The sequence below is a fragment of the Marmota marmota genome, unplaced genomic scaffold (genome assembly GCF_001458135.2).
Source record: "Marmota marmota marmota unplaced genomic scaffold, marMar, whole genome shotgun sequence".
Taxonomy (NCBI): domain Eukaryota; kingdom Metazoa; phylum Chordata; class Mammalia; order Rodentia; family Sciuridae; genus Marmota; species Marmota marmota.
This window is the reverse complement of record NW_026000257.1, coordinates 409958-428151: the sequence shown is the minus strand read 5'-3', so window position 1 is coordinate 428151 and position 18194 is coordinate 409958. Positions and strand designations below refer to the sequence as shown.

General features: G+C 36.9%; 1 protein-coding gene and 1 non-coding gene across 2 annotated transcripts; both read right to left on the bottom strand.

The window, feature by feature from the left end:
* Positions 1-2802: 2802 nt before the first annotated feature.
* LOC107160661 (ADP-ribosylation factor 1-like) lies at positions 2803-3490 on the bottom strand. Its single transcript, XM_048796789.1, has one exon. It carries the CDS (start codon positions 3398-3400, stop codon positions 2867-2869), a length of 534 nt encoding a protein of 177 aa, XP_048652746.1. The 5' UTR covers positions 3401-3490; the 3' UTR covers positions 2803-2866.
* Positions 3491-3737: 247 nt separating this feature from the next.
* Positions 3738-3844, bottom strand: LOC125614270. Its single transcript, XR_007344880.1, has one exon. It is a non-coding gene; the product is annotated as a U6 spliceosomal RNA (small nuclear RNA).
* Between the last annotated feature and the right edge of the window lie 14350 nt (positions 3845-18194).

The following is an 18194-nucleotide window of genomic DNA, read 5'->3' as shown; positions in this document are numbered from 1 at the left end:
TAAAGTTTTGATCTTCAAAAATCTCAGAGAAATAGTAATTAAACAAATAAAATTTATGATCTGAATTGGGACCTGGATAGAAGTGAGAATCACCCTCTCTCCCCTGAGCCACACCCCCAGCCCTTTAAATACATTTTAAAAAGAAACTCCTTGCCAACAAGGCATGATGGATATGTGAGTAATTGCAGCTACTTTGGATGAGGATCATGAGTTCAAGTCCAGTTGGGCAATGTAGCAAGACCCAGTCTAAAAAAATCTGTCCCATATCATGATCAAAAATGGAAAACAATGAACTGGGGGTATAACTCAGAGGTAGAGCACTTGGCTAGCATATGTGAGGCCCTGGGTTCAATCCTCAGCACTGAAAAATAAATGAACAAAATCACATGACATAGAGTCTAAAAATAAATACAATGAAAAAATAAACAATTATGAAACTCTTGCAATGAAATAATAATGGAGGTGAAAAGGTGCTTACCACTACATTATAAAGCTGACATGTGTTTTTTGTTTATTTTTTAAGAGTTGGGAAAGGAATTATTCCTGCTGCCTTGCAAGGAAGACCCTTTACTGTAGTGCTGGCTTTTGATATTAAGATGCTAACAGAAGAGGTTCAGAGACAGCAAAATGTCATGTTTGAGAAAATGGATAACAGAGGGTTTGGAGAGGCAGACACTGAGGGACAACAGATCCAAAGTCAGAAAGGAATTGGAGGATTTGGTGAAAGAGATTAGTTGGGACAGCTTCCATTAAGAAAGAGCTCTATGGAAAATTTGAAGATGTTTAGTTGGATTTTATGGCAATTATCCTTTGGATGTGTAATGTTAGCATTCGCTATGGCCACTACAAAGTGCACTTTCCATATGCTTTTTTTTTGCTATTGTAAACTAAAACACATATATTTCTGTTATTATTTTTTTGTAAAAGTTTGTCCACACATTACTAAAATACTCAGGGCAGCATCACTGATCCTTAGCCAATAGTCAGAAGAACTGACTGTGGAGGAAATGCCAGTGATTCAAAATGGTCAACTTGGCCTATATATCAACTGTGCCACCTTGGTTGCACAACATTGTAAAATCTTGAAAAATCTGTATATACCTTGACTGTTAGAAATAATGAATTAATGTATTAAAAAACATGAAGTACAGTGCCCACTAGTTACTCATATCATACACCCAAATCAGGGCAGAAGGAAGAATTCCCCCCAGCTCTGAAGACTCCTATTTCAGTGTTTTTTCCATCTGCAAATGACTAGAATCTGTACAAAATATGAAACCTATTTCCTCACCTCCTCCTTAACCCATACTTATCTCTGGCTATAAAATCTAGAAACCTGGAAATCTACTTGACTAACCATTCTTTTACTTGCTCAATGTGGTACTGATACATACATCACAGTTCTATTTCTACTGTGACATGCACTGTACCAGGTGCTAGGGATGCAGTGTAAGAAAACAGAATCTCTTGACACTGGGAAGATTAATCTGGAAGATGAGACAGATGAATAACCACTTATTTACAAGTTATGTTGCAGAACACAGAAAGGAACATGAGATATTAGAGGAGGTCTTTGTACAAACTAATATACCTCTTTGGGCTTTGGCTTTCTCATCTGTAAAATGGTGCTGGTAATACTAAGTATATGTTTCATAACATTGAATGAGGCTATAAAGTGCTTGGCTCAGTGTCTGGCAAGTGTGAAATGGTTACAGACAGTATTATTGTCATTATCATCATCATCATTATTTTTAATAGTTAAGAGACTTTATTCTAATAGCTATAATTTCAGTGCTTGTCAAAATGAAAACTAAAAACAAGTATACAAAACAGTTGATTACTAATCATGTATTGAAGGCATTAAGAGGTTCCACGACACCAAATAAACCAGTTCTGAGGTTTCCCCAAGATAAATTTAACAGCTCCAGCTTCTTCAGTGTTTATCAAAATATAAAAGAAAAAAGTAGAGGTTGTCTTTTTTGATGGCAAATTGGAACTTTGCAGGCTGAGGGAGGAAGCTACTTCACACATGGAGATGGGGGTGATCTGGGACCTGTGGGTCTGGAGTGGACCAACCCTCCCAGCTTGCACGCACTCATGCTGGGGAGACCAAGACCTCCTGCCAGCGTGCTGAGCAGGTGCAAGAGTGAGTGGGTGCTGGGAACATGGGCTGCTGTTCTGGCCACATGTCAACCAAGGGTGTGTCTGGGCCTTGTCCCCTGCAATGGCTCTCCCAGCCCGCCCTCAGGTGACTGTGTGAGCACAAGTACAAGCACAATGCTATGGAATGCAAGTGACCCAAAGACAGGAGAGTCACGGGGTTTCTATTGCGACCATGCAGTGGATGGCGGTTGTGTCACCGTCTTGTGTTCCCAGAGGGGAACAGCTGATCCGATGGACTAGTATTCAGGCTGTAAACTGGGCATAGTCTCCCTTCTGTGTGTTCAAGTGTTCTCCTTATCTTGTATTTTTAACTATTTTGAAAAAGGCACTGAGTTTGGGTTAAAAATCAACCACCATATGGATCCCATCACCAATCTACAGCCCAGGAGCTCCTGGAGGCCAGGTGCCCACATGCCTAAATCCCTCCTCAGTACTGACAGTGAGTTGATTCTCTTTTTACAATAAAAAAGCTGAGTAATATTGCATAGGAGTACCAGAAATTGCCTCAGTGGAAACAGAAACTATTTACATTAAATAAAAACCTGGCTGCAGGCTGCGTCTGCACATGTACAGCACAGTGCGATGCACACTGATCAACCCATGGAGACAGCTTCTGGCACTCAAGACCACAGAGTCTCACGTTTGCCACATGAGAGGAAAGCAAGGGTGGAGAGGAGGAAGTGAGGGGGTGGGGGGTTCTGGTTCACTTCTGGTTCCGGACCTGATTGGACAGCCAGTCCAGTCCTTCATAGAGCCCGTCCCCGCTGGTGGCACAGGTGGCCTGAATGTACCAGTTCCTGTGCAGCCCCAGCTTATCTGTGATTTCGGCCGTATTCATGGCATTTGGGAAGTCCTGCTTGTTGGCAAACACCAGGAGGACGGTGTCCCGCAGCTCATCCTCAGCCAGCATCCTCATGAGCTGCTCGCTGGCCTCATTCACATGCTCTCTGTCATTGCTGTCCACCACAAAGATCAAGCCAAGGGTGTTCTGGAAGTAGTGGTGCCTTAGTGGCCAGATCTTGTCTTGGCCACCCACGTCCCACACAGGGAAGCTGATGTTCTTGTACTCAACAGTCTCCGCATTAAAACCTATAGTGGGAATGGTGGTCACAATTTGACCCAGCTTCAGTTTGTACAAAATCGTCATCTTCCCTGCAGCATCCAGGCCCACCATGAGGATGCGCATTTCTTTTTTCCCAAAAAGGCCCTTGAAGAGGTTTGCAAAGATATTCCCCATCCTTGTGGGTGGTTGGAAGCGACACTGGCCAGAGATCTCAGCAGCGGCTCCTCCAAGACAGGCATTGGTTTCACTCCCACAAGATGGCGGCACTGATGGTCATCATCATCATCATTATTACAGCCATGTCTTCACTGGGCAATGAGTAAGATTTTAATATATCCTACTTTTTATTTTATTAAATTATAGTAAGTCATGAGTAATTAATCATGAATAAACAGAATCTTCTCTNTAGTAAATGAAATTCATGCTGTCTGCTAAAAAAGAGAAAATAAAGAAGTCCTGAACGAGTCAGGGAAAACTTGGTTCACAAAGTACAGATTTTAATTCTTTTTATTTTGTTATGGAATGCTTCACGAATTTGCGTGTCATCCTTTCTCAGGGGCCATGCTAATCTTCTCTGTATTGTTCCAATTTTAGTATATGTGCTGCCAAAGTGAGCACAATCCTAGCTTTTAATTAGCATAGTGAGCTTGGTTACTTGCATACTACTTCTCTTCATCTATACCCTATATCATAAGAAACCTGGTGTTTTGTTTTGGATACTGGGGTTTGAATCCAGCAGCACTTTATCACTAAGCTACATCTCCAGTCCTCTTTATTTTTCATTTTGAGACAGTGTCTTACTAAGTTGTGCAGGCTGGCCTCCAACTTGAGATACTCCTGCCTCACCCTGCTGAGTCCCTGGGATTACAGGCATGTGCCACTGCACCTGGCAAACCCTATTTCATTCATTTGAATCATTAGTGTTCTAATACCAGAATGAGAACCAGGGAATCAGGGTCTTGGAGTGGGATGGAGACTTTGTAATTTATGTTATTTTCTGATTTTTAAAATTATGTGGAAGTATTACATAATCAAAAACAAAACTAATTCACATGGCAGCAAATCTAAAACATAACACAATGACCCAAAAATGGAGAAATGTCATACATTCTACCATGATTCAGAGATGTCTGCTGATAATCCTTTTGTGTGTTTTATTTATCTTTCTAAACTTCGAACTATCCATATGCATGTACACACACTCACACACATACATCCTCAGGAAATTAATTAAAAAATAAAAATATGTATGGGTAAATGGCAGAAAGATCAATAGAGGATTGGGAGCAGAGTGTGGGGAAAGGGAAGGGAAAGGAAAGGTACTGTAGTTTAAATTAGAACATGATGCATTCCATGCTTGTATAATTACATCAAAATGGATTCTACTGTCATATGTAACTAAAAGAACCAATAAAATAAAATAAGAAACATTTCTCTATTTCAAAAGCTGTTTTTTAAATGGGTCTTACAAGATAAATAGATATGTATGTCAATGATGACTGCATCATTATTTCTAATATCTTTGTGATATTTGACTCCATGGACATAGCATAAGTCATTTAATCACTTCTTTACTAGATAAACATTTATAAATTTCTATGATTACAGTGCTAATACAGAACAGTGCAAACAGCGTGCTAGATCTTGAGTAAAATGGATGGGGATGGGCTAGAGTGGTAGTTCAGTGTCAGAGCGCTTACCTAGCATGTGTGAGGCACTGAGTTCAATTCTCAGCACCACATATAAATAAGTAAAATAAAGGTCCATTGACAACTGAAAAATAATTTTAAAAAATGGATGGAGATTCTCTTGATCAATATATTGATTTACTTAGAGAGTTACTGATATTTTTACCAAGTGAAGGTTATAAAATATTTTAAATACACAAAAAATAAAATTAACAATTATTTATTTCTACATGAGTTTACTATAATAGACATAACCCATACAGCCTGGTACATCTCCTTCAACCTCTCCACCCTTCTTGACCTCCTGTTCCTACCCAAAACGTAAATAATTAAAAAAAAAAACAGGTTAGGATTTTGTATGTTTTCCCTTCAAATTCCTTTGCATTCTTCAAGCATATCAAAGACTTAAAAAACAAACAGATTCTCCAACCTATCCCTTTGCTGTCCAGGGCCCTGTAACCTCCTGTCCTTTTTTTCCTCAGGAATCACCCATCAACGCCAATCACCACTCTAGAGGTGGCAGCCCACTCTTTTGCACATATCATCATTCCCAAGCACTGAAGCATTTAAGGGGTCCCAAAAAGTACTGATGTATTTTCCATGTAATACAAATAATTAGGGCACCACACAGAGAAGCCCACCTTCTTTTCATTCCCTACTCTCCACCCTCCCCTCGTCCCACCCCGCCTTAAGACCAAATTTAAGGTTCATTTTCCCTAACTCTCCCTTTCTCAGTAACCGGAAAACCATGACCTTTTGTATTCAGGAAGAAATAGTTATAGCCAATCACTACTCCTTTCCGGAGAGCTAGGGCTGTAGCCACTCTAGCATGCCAAGGGGATTCTTCCTCTCTGTGGTTTTAACCCTGTCTCTCCTAGGGTGGCCAAAAAACATCAAGTGAGCACTTGGCTGTACAAGTGTGTGATAGTCCATAGCATGGACATGGTGGACTAGAGAAGGAAAGAGAAGGGGAGGGAAAGAGTATGGCTTAATAGCAGAAAGTAATATATTGTATAAGCTTTTCTACCAGATCTGTATATCTTTATACAAGTGTCTTTCTCTTTCTTCTTTGCACAAATTGGGAAGGCAATAGGTTACGTAGTGGGTTCAGATCTTGGGTAGTAGGGCCAGACTGGTGCGTGGTTTCAGCAGTGTCATTTGCTATGTGTTCAAATTGACTGAGCTCCCTCAATTTTCCCATGTATGAATTTGGAAATAACAGTACCTACATCAAAAGGTTGTTGTGAGAATTATGGTGTGTGTGTGTGTGTATGTGTGTATTCTTTTTTCAGTGCTGGGATCTGAACCCAGGGCCTTGTGCAAGCTATGCAAGCATTCTACCACTGAGCTACATCCCCAGCCCAAGAAGTATTAAAACAGAATTGACCCAGTATTATGTATTATTATAATGCACCAATAAAAAACAGTACCGTCATATCCTAAGTGTCCAATAAGTGCTACTATCAATATCTCTATTCAGATTTTTATGTGTGTGTGGGTGAAGATGGTCTCCTTTTTTTTTTGCTGTTGTTGTTTTTGTTTTTTGGCAAAGCTGGAGACTGAAGCCAGACATGCTAGACAAACACTCCATCAGCAAGCTACATCCTAAGACAATCAATATCTTCATGTAAATCAATGCAGAGCCAGTTGGTCTAAAATCACTGTTTGAAAGCTTGACACGATGCCTCAAATATTCCTGGTTTTGACATTTTTTTAAATTTTAATTTTTATTTATATATGACAGTGGAATGCATTACAATTCTTATTACACATATAGAGCACAATTGTTCATATCTCTGGTTGTATAAAAGTATATTCACACCCTGGTGTTGACTTTTTATGAAACACTCACAATTGTAGTGTGAGTGTGTGTATGTGTATGTACATCCAAGCTGCCTGAAATGACGGTTTAAAATTTTAAAAAATATTATTTTTTGTTTTCTGCCTGGATCTATCTCAGAGCTGCATGTTTTGTCAAGGAAATATCCATGCTCCATTATGATATTTACAAAAGTAGTGGAACCGTGCATTCCAAGTTCAGTGAAGTATAACAGATACTGGGAAACAATACTCCATTGTTCTTTAAAAGTACATTTTATGCTTAATTACTGATTTCAATTTGCATTTTGCCTTTGGATACCACATTGTTTATTTAGAAAGCAACATTATTTATCTGTAGTAAGCAGTGTTTCAACAAAAGAAAAAAGATAAAGATGTTGAATTACAATGTATTGAAAAGTAGTGGTCATTAGTGTTATTCCCAAAGAGGCTGTTGTGGTGAGTGAGGGGTGGAGGAGATGTTATAATGTTTAGAATTGTTTACAAATTCTATCTCAAGGGCTTAGATATTGGGAAAGAACTCAGGATGTCCCAAAAGAAACACAGAAAGGGGACAAGCCACCTGCAGTAGATTCAAAAAAGGGATATTTTTTCAAATTAGTTTTTAATACTGAAAAAGCTAAATATATATTTTTAGTTATTTGAAAATGGGAAGTTTTTTATTGTGCTGTTAATCACAATTGTTTTTCATCATGCAGTTAATTAGAGTGCCATGAACCATTTTTCATTTCACAACATAGAATTAAGGACACAGTTTTGGATGATAACCATTCAATTAGATATACATGTATTTATTCTTGAAATAGCTATCTACCTCTTATTACATGCTTTTCTGAACAATGCAGGTACCTCACAGGGCAATCACCTGTGTAAAGTATACTTTATCAAAGCTAAGAGAATCTCTTTGAAACCAACAAGATTCAATCTTTCCAAATGTCCATTGATGAGAACAGAGTATGGAACCAAACAAAAAAGTGAAAGACTCTAAAAGAGAGGATGGGTACCTCACAGAACTCAAAGGACTTGGGAAATGGTGCTTTTCTTTTTGTTCTTCCCATGAAATGAGAGGGAGGGAGGCAGGGAGAGAGAGAGACACACACACACACATACCCCAGAAACAGCTATTACTTAGAAAGAGGAAGTGAATGTCTTACCTAAAAGCCCTTCACTCACAGACTTCCCCTGTGGTGGTATGAGTAATTAAAAATCCAAGAGAAATCTTGTCTTTTTGGACACTGGATTGGTAAAAGAGGCCCTCTAAGCTGTAGAATATGGAGAGGGGGAATCCTGGGAGACAAAAGACCTTGACAAGGGAATATCCTAGTTATTTAAAAGAATCTGTATAAATTTTAGGTTTATTGTTTAACTGCACATACACAGGATTGACCCAAAGCAGTGTAATAAAATATCTTAATTTAATGATGACCAAAGCTACTACAAGTATCAAACTAAATCACAAGAGGGGTAAGTGTGGGACAGCCAAGGTAGCATAGGGATTTCTTTGCAAACTGAACTGAACATGGAAGATCCATCCAAAGAGGGTAAAATAGAACTTTTAGGCTGAACCTAATCAGGTTCATCTAGCTAAACCAATCCAATCCAAACCAAACCAAACCACAACAAAAACAACAGCATTTTCCAGGGGATATTAATAGGACCCAGTGTCTAACAATATAATATTCATAATGTCAAGAATACAATCCAAAAGTATAGTACACATCAAGAACCAGGAAAATTTGAAAACATAAGGAAAATGGCAACATGCCAATGGCCAAGGTGACCGAGATGTTAGAATTGTCAAAGACTTTGAAGAAGCTATTCTGGGGCTGGGGAGGTAGCCTATGGTAAGTGTTAGACTAGAATGCACAAAGCCCTAGTTTCCATTTCTTGAGCCGCATGCCACATATGCACACACACAAACACATACATACACACACACAAGTATGCACAAAAGAAAAGAAATAAAGAAAGAGAAAGAGGAAAAAAGCATTATAGTCATACTCCATGGAGTGAAGTTATAGTAAATATAAATACTGTTGAAATAAGGAAAGAGAAGTTCTAAGCTGAGAAAGACATTTTTAAAAAGTCAAATGGAATTTTATAAATTAAATGTAAAACATGAAATTTTAAAATTCACTGGATAAACTCAGTGGAAGAATGAAGATAATACACAGTTACTGGAATTTAGATAACTATAAATTAAGCACATGAACAGAGAGAGGAAAGATTGATATAAAATGTAGAGACTCAGAAAACATATTCAAAAAGGAGAGGAAGAAAAGATATTGGTGCAGAAAATATAATTGAGAAATAATTGTTAAAACTTCCTGAATTTGGGGAAAGAACAAAATTAAAGAAAAATCATAACCAAATATCTAAAAACCAAACACAAAGATCTTGAAAGTGATCAGTAAAAAGTAACACAAGGCATATAAGGGGATAATGATACAAATAACTGTGCACTAATGCCTCAAAAACTACAGGACAGAAGATGGCACAGCAATATCTTTAAAGTGCTGGACGAAAACAACTGTTGCGCCTCCTCCTGAGACTGGAGGGGGCACACTGCGCCCATGTAGAGAGGCTGTGGTTTCCTATCCACCAATGTGCAGCTCCACCTAAACCAACTCCATCTTGGGACACTGCAGCCACCACTATAGCCCTCCCCAGACAGTAATTTCCACCGTGGGACAATGGAAAAGGCCAGGAGGAGGCTGCCCATTGCAGCACCACACACCACAGTGTGGCATCACTGAACAGGCTCCCCTAATGACATCGCACTGTCCATCCTTCCAGCCCCATTTCTGAAAGCAGTTGCCTCCATCATGGGACATGTCCACTGTCATCTTGGGTTACCTCCACTGCTGTCTCCACCATCTTTATTTGGGGCAACATCCATCTTGGGACACAGACTGGGGCCTGGAAACCCAACATCAAGGTACCCCACAGGCTTGACTCTACTGCTGCCATCAACTAGGGACATGGCTGCTTCCATCTAGGGATAACAATCCGGACCTAAAAGACCATCACCAAGGTCCCTGTGGGCCCAGATGCACCAGAGGTATCCCTACAAGCTGTGGTAACAGACACCATCCTGTTGCAGAGGCAACAGGGAGCCTTGCATGGGGTCAACTCTCTTTTTTCTCCTGCTAACAGCCAACTTCTTTTGATTCTCCTTTCACTTGTCCTATAATCTAATACCTCTATATTCTCACATCCTACCTCATAAACATCACATTCTACCCTCATTCTCTCTCTGACCTCCATTAGAAACTGTAAACCTTTATGTAAACCTACTAGCTATATGGTACAAGATAACTGTACTTGTCATTTCTATTTATAGTGGCAAAACTGAAGTGTCTAAATAGAAGCTAACTGATTTATGGTTGCATATTAGTTGCACTGGGTGCTATAAACATTGATCTCCCCCCTAAAAGGTGAGGTATTCCTAACCTGTAGGGACACTAAAAGATTATAGGATAAAAACTGCAATACCATAGATCTGCACTGCAAGAAAGGAAGACACATAGACAACATGAAAAAAGAAGGGAGGAAGGTGCCCTAAACAAACCAAGATACTACAATAATATCATCTATTGACAGAACTGTAGATGAAACCTCAGAGAAGGAGTTCAGAATGTACATAATTAAAATTATCTGCATATTAAAGAATGACATGGGCTGGGATTGTGGCTCAGTGGTAGAGTGCTTGCCTTGCATGTATGAGGCACTGGGTTCAATCCTCAGCACCACATAAAATAAATAAATAAATATAAATGTATTGTGTTCATCTACAACTAAAAAATATTTTTTTAAAAAGAAGGGCATAAGCCAGCAAATACAGGCAAAAAATTGACCATGCCAACAGAGATAAGAAATCATATACAGGTAGTAAAAAATTATTTTGAGGTAGAGATTTTGAAAAAAAATAAACAAAACAAACAGAAATCCTTGAAATGAAGAAAACAATGAACCAAGTAATAAGAAAAAACCTAATAGAAAGCATCAACAGACTAGATCACTTGGCAGAAAGAAGCTCAGACAATGAAAACAAAATATACAATCTTGAAAATAAAGTTTACCACACAGTGAAGATGGTAAGAAACCATAAACAGAACATCCAAGATTTATGGGATAACATCAAAAGACCAAACCTAATATTTATCAGGATACAGGAAGTAACAGAAATTCAAACAAAAGGAATGCACAATCTCTTCAATGAAATAACATCACAAAATTTCTCCAACATGAAGAATGAATTGGAAAATCAAATAAAAGAGACGTATAGTACACCAAATGTACAAAATTACAACAGATCTACACCAAAGCACATTATAATGAAAATGCCTAGCATACAGAATAAGAAGAGAATCTTAAAGACTGAAAGAGAGAGGAATCAGACTACATATAGGGGAAGACCAATTCAGATATCAGTAGATTTTTCAACCCAGACCCTCAAAGCCAGGAGATCCTACAACAATATATACCAAGCTCTGGAAAAAAAAAATGGATGCCAACCAAGAATCTTATATCCAGCAAAATTAAGCTTGAGATTTTATGACAAAACAAAAACCTTCCATGATGAACAAAAGTTTAAAGAATTTATAGCAAGAAAGCCTGCACTATAGAACATTCTTGGCAAAATATTCCAGGAGGAGGAAATGAAAAACAACAATGAAAATCTGCAAAGGGAGGTACTACACTAAGGGAAAGGCCAATCAAAGGAGAAACCAAGTCAAGTTCAAACCAAAAATAACCCAAAATGTCTAGGAATAAAAAACATCTCAATAATAACCCTGAATGTGAATGGCCTAAACTCGTCAATTAAAAGACACAGATTGGCAGATTGGATTAAAAAAGACTCAACAATATGTTGACTTCAAGAGGCTCATCCCACAGGAAAAGACATCCACAAACTGAAGGTGAAAAGTGGGATAAAACATACCACTCACATGAACCATGTAAACAAGCAGGGGTTTCCATCTTTATATCAGTTAAAGTAGACTTCAAACCAAAGTTAGTGAAAAAGGACAAAGAAGGACATTTCATACTACTCAAGGGACTCATACATCAACAAGACATAACAATTGTAAAGATCTATGCCACAAACAATGCGGCATCTATGTATATAGAACAAACCCTTCTAAACTTCAAGAATCAAATTAACCACAACACAATAGTACTGGGTGATTTTAACACACCTCTCTCACCACTAGATAGATCTTTCAATCAAAAACTAAACAAAGAAACTATAGAACTAATAATACAATCAATAATTTAGACTTAACAGACATATATAGAATACTCCACCCATCAATGAGTGAATACACTTCCTTCTCAGCAGCACATGAATCCTTTGCCAAAATAGACCATATGTTATGCCACAGAGCTACTCTCAGCAAATAAAAAAATAGAGATACTACCCTGCATTCTATCAGATCACAATGCAATGAAATTAGAAATCAATGATAAAATAAAAAATAAAATCTACTCTAACACCTGGAGACTAAATAATACACTATTCAATGATGCATGGATAGCAGAAAACATCAGGGAGGAGATAAAAAAAATTCTTAGAGGTAAATTAGAACACTGATACAACATATCAAAATCTCTGGGACACTATGAAGGCAATACTAAGAGGAAAATTCATTGCATTAAGCTCATTCATTAAAAGGAGAAAAAGTCAACAAATAAATGACCTGACATTACATTTCAAAGCCCTAGAAAAAGAAGAACAAACCAACAGCAAAAACAGTAGAAAACAGGAAATAATTAGAATCAGGGCTGAAATCAGTGAAATTGAAACAAAAGTAACAATTCAAAAAATTGACAAAACCAAAAGCTGGTTCTTTGAAAAGATAAATAAAATTGACAAACTCTTTGCCACCTCAAAGAAAAGGAGGAGAGAGAAAACTCAAATTGCTAAAATTAGTGATGAAAAAGAAAACTCCATGACAGACACTATTGAAATATGGAAGACAATTAGAAACCAGTTTGAAATTTTATACTCCAGTATAATAGAAAACCTTGAAGACACTGACAAATTTCTAGAGGCATATGATCTACCCAGACTGAATCAGGAGGGCATACAGAATTTAAACAGAATAATTTCAAGCAAGGAAATAGAAGACACCATCAAAAGCCTACCAACCAAGAAAAGCCTGGGCCAGACAGATTATGGAGTTCTACAATACCTACAAAGAAGAATTAATACCAATACTTCTCAAATTATTCCATAAAATAGAAAGGAGGGAACACTTCTAAACTTATTCTATGAGGCTACTATCATCCTGATACCAAAACCAGACAGAGAAATATCAAGAAAAGAAAATTTCAGACCCATATCCCTGATGAACATAGATGCAAAAATTCTCAATAAAATTTTGGCAAATCACATACAAAACAAAATTAAAAAAATAGTGCACTATGATCAAGGGGGATTCATTCCAGGGATGAAAGTTTGGTTCAACATACAGAAATCAATAAACGTAATTCATCACATTAATACACTTACAGATAAGAACCATATGATTATATCAATTAATGCAGAGAAAGCATTTGACAAAATACAGCACCCTTTCATGTTCCAAATTCTAGAAAAAACTAGGATACTAAGAACATATCTCAACGTTATAAAAGCTATCTATGCTAAACTCAAGGCCAGAATCATTCTAAATGGAGAAAAATTGGAAGCATTCCCTCTAAATACTGGAATAAGACAGGGATGCCCTGTTTCACCACTTCTATTTAACATAGCTCTTGAAACACTATCCAGAGCAATCAAACAGAAAAAAGAAATTAAAGGGATATAAATAGGAAAAGAAGAACTCAAACTATCACTTTTTGCTGATGGCATGATTCTATACTGAAAGGATCCAAAAAATTCCACCAGAAAACTTCTAGAATTAATAAATGAATTCATCAATGTATCAGGATATAAAATCAATACCCATAAATCAAATGTATTTCTATACATCAGTGATGAATCCTCTAAAAGAGAAATTAATAAATTACCCCATTCACAATAGCCTCAAAAAATACTTGGGAAGCAATTTAACAAAAGAGGTGAAAACCCTCTACAATTAAAACTACAGGACACTAAAGAAAGAAATTGAAGAAGAACTTAGAGGATGGAAAGATCTCCCATGCTCTTGGATAGGTAGAATTAATATTGTCAAAATGGCCATACTACCCAAAGCACTGCACAGATTCAATGTGATTGATTTCAATGAAAACCCCAACATCATTCCTTATAGAAATAGAAAAAGCAATCATAAAATTCATTTATAAAAATAAAAGACCCAGAATAGCCAAAGTGATCCTTAGCAAGAAGAGTGAAGCAGGAGGTATAACAATATCAGACCTTGAACTATACTACAAAGCTATAGTAACAAAAATGCACAGTATTGTCACCAAAATAGACATGCATACCAATAGTACAGAATAGAAGACACAGAGATAAACCCACATAAATATAGTCATCTCATCATAGACAAATGCACCAAAAACATACATTGGAGAAAAGATAGCCTCTTCAACAAATGGTGCTGGGAGAACTAGAAATCCATATATAGCAAAATGAAACTAAACCCCTATCTCTCACCATGCACAAAACTCACTTCAAAGTGGACCAAGGACCTAGGAATTAGATCATAGACCCTATGCCTAATAGAAGAGAAAGTAGGCCCAAATCTTCATCAAGTAAGCCCCAACCTCCCTATAAAGATTCCTAAAGTGCAAGAAATAAAATCAAGAATGAATAAATGGGATGGATTCAAACTAAAAAGCTTCTTTTCAGCAAAAGAAACAATCAATGAGGTGAAGAGAGAGTCTACATCTTGGGAGCAAATTCTTGCCACACACACATCAGATACAGCATTAATCTCCAGGATATATAAAGAATGGCAGTTATCAAGAATGCAAGCAATAATAAGTGTTGGCGAGGATGTGGGGGAAAAGGCACACTCATACATTGCTGGTGGGACTGAAAATTGGTGCAGTCAATCTGGAAAGCAGTATGGAGATTCCTTAGAAAACTTGGAATGGAACCACCATTTGACCCAGCTATTTCTTGGTCTATACATAAAGGACTTAAAATCAGCACACTACAGTAACACAGTCACTTCAATGTTTATAGCAGTACAATTCACAATTGCTAAACTGTGGAACCAATCTATATGCCCTTCAATAGATGAATGGATAAAGAAACTGTGGTACATATACACAATGGAATATTACTCAGCATTAAAAGAGAATAAAAGTATGGCATTTACAGGTAAATTCATGGAGTTGGAGAATATCATGCTAAGCAAAATAAACCATTCTCAAAAAAACAGGTGCCAAATGTTTTATCTGGATAATGGATGATAATCCATATGAGGGGGAGCAATGGGATGAGTGGAGGAACTTTGGATGTGACAAAGGGGAGGTGGGGGAGGGGAAAGGAGGTAGGAAAGATGGTGGAATGAGATTGACATCATTACCCTAGATACATGTATGATTGCATGAATAGTATGACTCTAATTCATGAACAACAAGAGAAGTGAAAAAATCTGCTCCATTTGTGTACAATGAATGAAAGAGCTTTCTACTGTCATGTATAATTGCTTAGAACTAATAAAATAAAAAGAAAATAACTGTCACCTCAAAATTCTATGTTCAACCAAACATGCCCCTAAGGAATGACAGTGAAATAGTGACATTCTCAGATGAAGGGAATAATAATAGTGTTTGTGACTGGAATATCTATTCTGAAATACATGCTAAAGGAGGGGTTTCAGACTGAGGAAAAAGGATGAGAAGGAACTTTGAACTTCACAATAAAGAAAAATAAAAAGAAATCATAAAATGTCTGGATAAATATGATAGACTGGTTTTCCCCTTAGAATTTTCAAAATACATTTATCCTAGAAAGCAAAACTTATAGTAATGATTGGTAGGGTTATCAAAATCTGTAGATGTAATATGAATAACAACATAAAACAGGGATGATTTTACTTGAAATGATATTAACTGAAGTATATTTTGAAAAGCAATGTATATATATTTAACCTCTAGAACTACCAAAGTGTTTAATGCAAGGAAATGTTAAAAAGCCAAAAGATATACAAAATACCATACTAAAAATATTCAAATAATCTGAAATAAAAAAGGTGAGGCTAAACTAAAAAATAAAACAAGAAATACTACAGTAATATAGTAGAGCCAAATCACATATACCAATAATATAATAAATATAAGTGATCACACCAGTTAACAATATGTTAGGGTAAAAAAACCAAAACTCACTTATATGCTAAGAAACACTCTTTAAATATAATGGCATAAATAGGTTAAAAATAAAGAATGGAAAAAAATATGTACCATGCAAAGTCTAATCAAAAGAAAGCTGCAGCCAGGTATGGTGGCACACTCCTGTAATCCCATAGTGACTTGGGAGGCTGTGGCAGGAGGATGGTGAGATTGAGGGCAGCCTCACCATCTTAGTAAGGCTCTAAGAAACTAAGAAACTTTATTTATTCTCAAAATAAAGAATAAAAATACCTGGGGATGTGGCTCAGTGGTAAAGTGCTCCTGGATTTAATCTCCAGTTTTTTTTAAAAAAAAGAAAGTAAGAAATCTAGAGTGGCTATAATAATATTACACAAAACAAATTTCAGAATAAGAAAAATTAGACATAGTGAAGAAGATTAAATAATGATGTAAGTGAAATATTGAATTTGGGGACCACCCTTTCCCCTGTGAATTGAGAATACATTTCTCCTTCTGAGAGAAGGAAACTGGAGGGGCTGAGACTCCTGTTCCCCACAACAGGTCCCAAAATAGATGGGAATAGACATTGTCACCTCAGGCCTCCAATTGCAGGCTAACTAAATCTACCAGTGTACAATTCCTGCCTTTTGTCACTTCCCAGCCTCTTTAAAAGTTCTACTAAGTTGGGGGGTTTTGGAGATGGAACATTTGAAACCATTAAGTTTCTTCCATTTTTCTTCAAAGCTGGCTTTGAGCAAAACCTATTTCCTTCCAATTTAACTCCAAATATTTCTATAGCTTCAAGTCTCTTTTTTTTGTTTGTTTTTTAATTGGTTGTTCAAAACATTACAAAGCTCATGGGGGGGGAACAAGGGAGAGAATTAAACAACAGCAGATGAGGTAGAGAGGGAAGATGAGAGGGGAGGGGAGGGGGGATAGTAGGGGAGTTCAAGTCTCTTATTATGGCCTAGTTTCTTCATCCTCTGGTGAGATCTTGTGATGCCCAGTAACAGGAAGTTCAGACCACTTACAAGGAATAGCAATCTTAAATATGTGTGTAGCCAGCAGAAAAACTTCACAGTACACGAAGCAAAAACTGATAGAACATCAAGCAAAAATAGATACTAATACTTTCAGAATCAGCACTTTTCTCTCAATAATCAAGAGAGCAAGTAGTCCCAAAATCAAGAGCAAGCGTGTAAAAGATCCAAACAACATTGTCAACCAACTTACTTAATTGATATTTATAGAATACTTCAATAATAGTTTCACCCAATAAGCAGTACTTACTATAAGCAGTTATGTAGGTGCATATTGAATAATGAATGATATGCCTTATTCTGGGCCATAATAAACAAAAACTTAACAAATGTAAAAGAATCTAAATAATACAAAATATGTTCTTTAATAGTAATAGAGTTATACCAGAAATTAATAACAGAAAGATATTTGGGAAAATATAAAATTATTTTTTAAAAAATTAGTATTTATAAACAATCCATGAGTCCAAGAGGAAGGGGGCTGATACAGGAGGATCACAAGTTAAAAGCCAGCCTCAGCAAAGGAGAGGCCCTAAGCAACTCAGTAAGACCCTGTCTCTAAATAAAATACAATATAGGGCTATGGATGTGGCTCAGTGGTTGAGTGCCCCTGAGTTCAATCCCCAGTACTCCCCGAAAAATATTTGTAAGCAAACAAAAATGAATATCAAAATTTGTGGGATATTCAAATGGGGTATCTTCATTGCTATAGCTCTTCCTTCTTACAACTAAATTCTCTGCATGTAATACAAGATATCCACATGGAAAACAATGAAATCACAAACGTGTGCCACTAGAAATACATGGGTGTCTTTAAATCAATCAAAGTATTATTAAAGTCCTCACATCATTCAAAATATTAACTCCTATGGATTGTTTATCTAAATGTAACAGCTAAAATGATAATACTTTTAGAAGAAAACATGGAATCAAATCTTCATAACCTAAGATTAGACAAAGATTTCCTTCATACAACACTAAAACCAACAATCCACAAAAAAGAAAAGTGGTAAAGTATGCTTCATCAACCTTCTACACTTCAAGAATGAGAGAGAGGGAGAGAGAGAGAGAGAGAGAGAGAGAGAGAGAGAGAGAGAGAGAAACAGAAGCAATGAACAAATTTATTGACAATACGAATTAATCTGG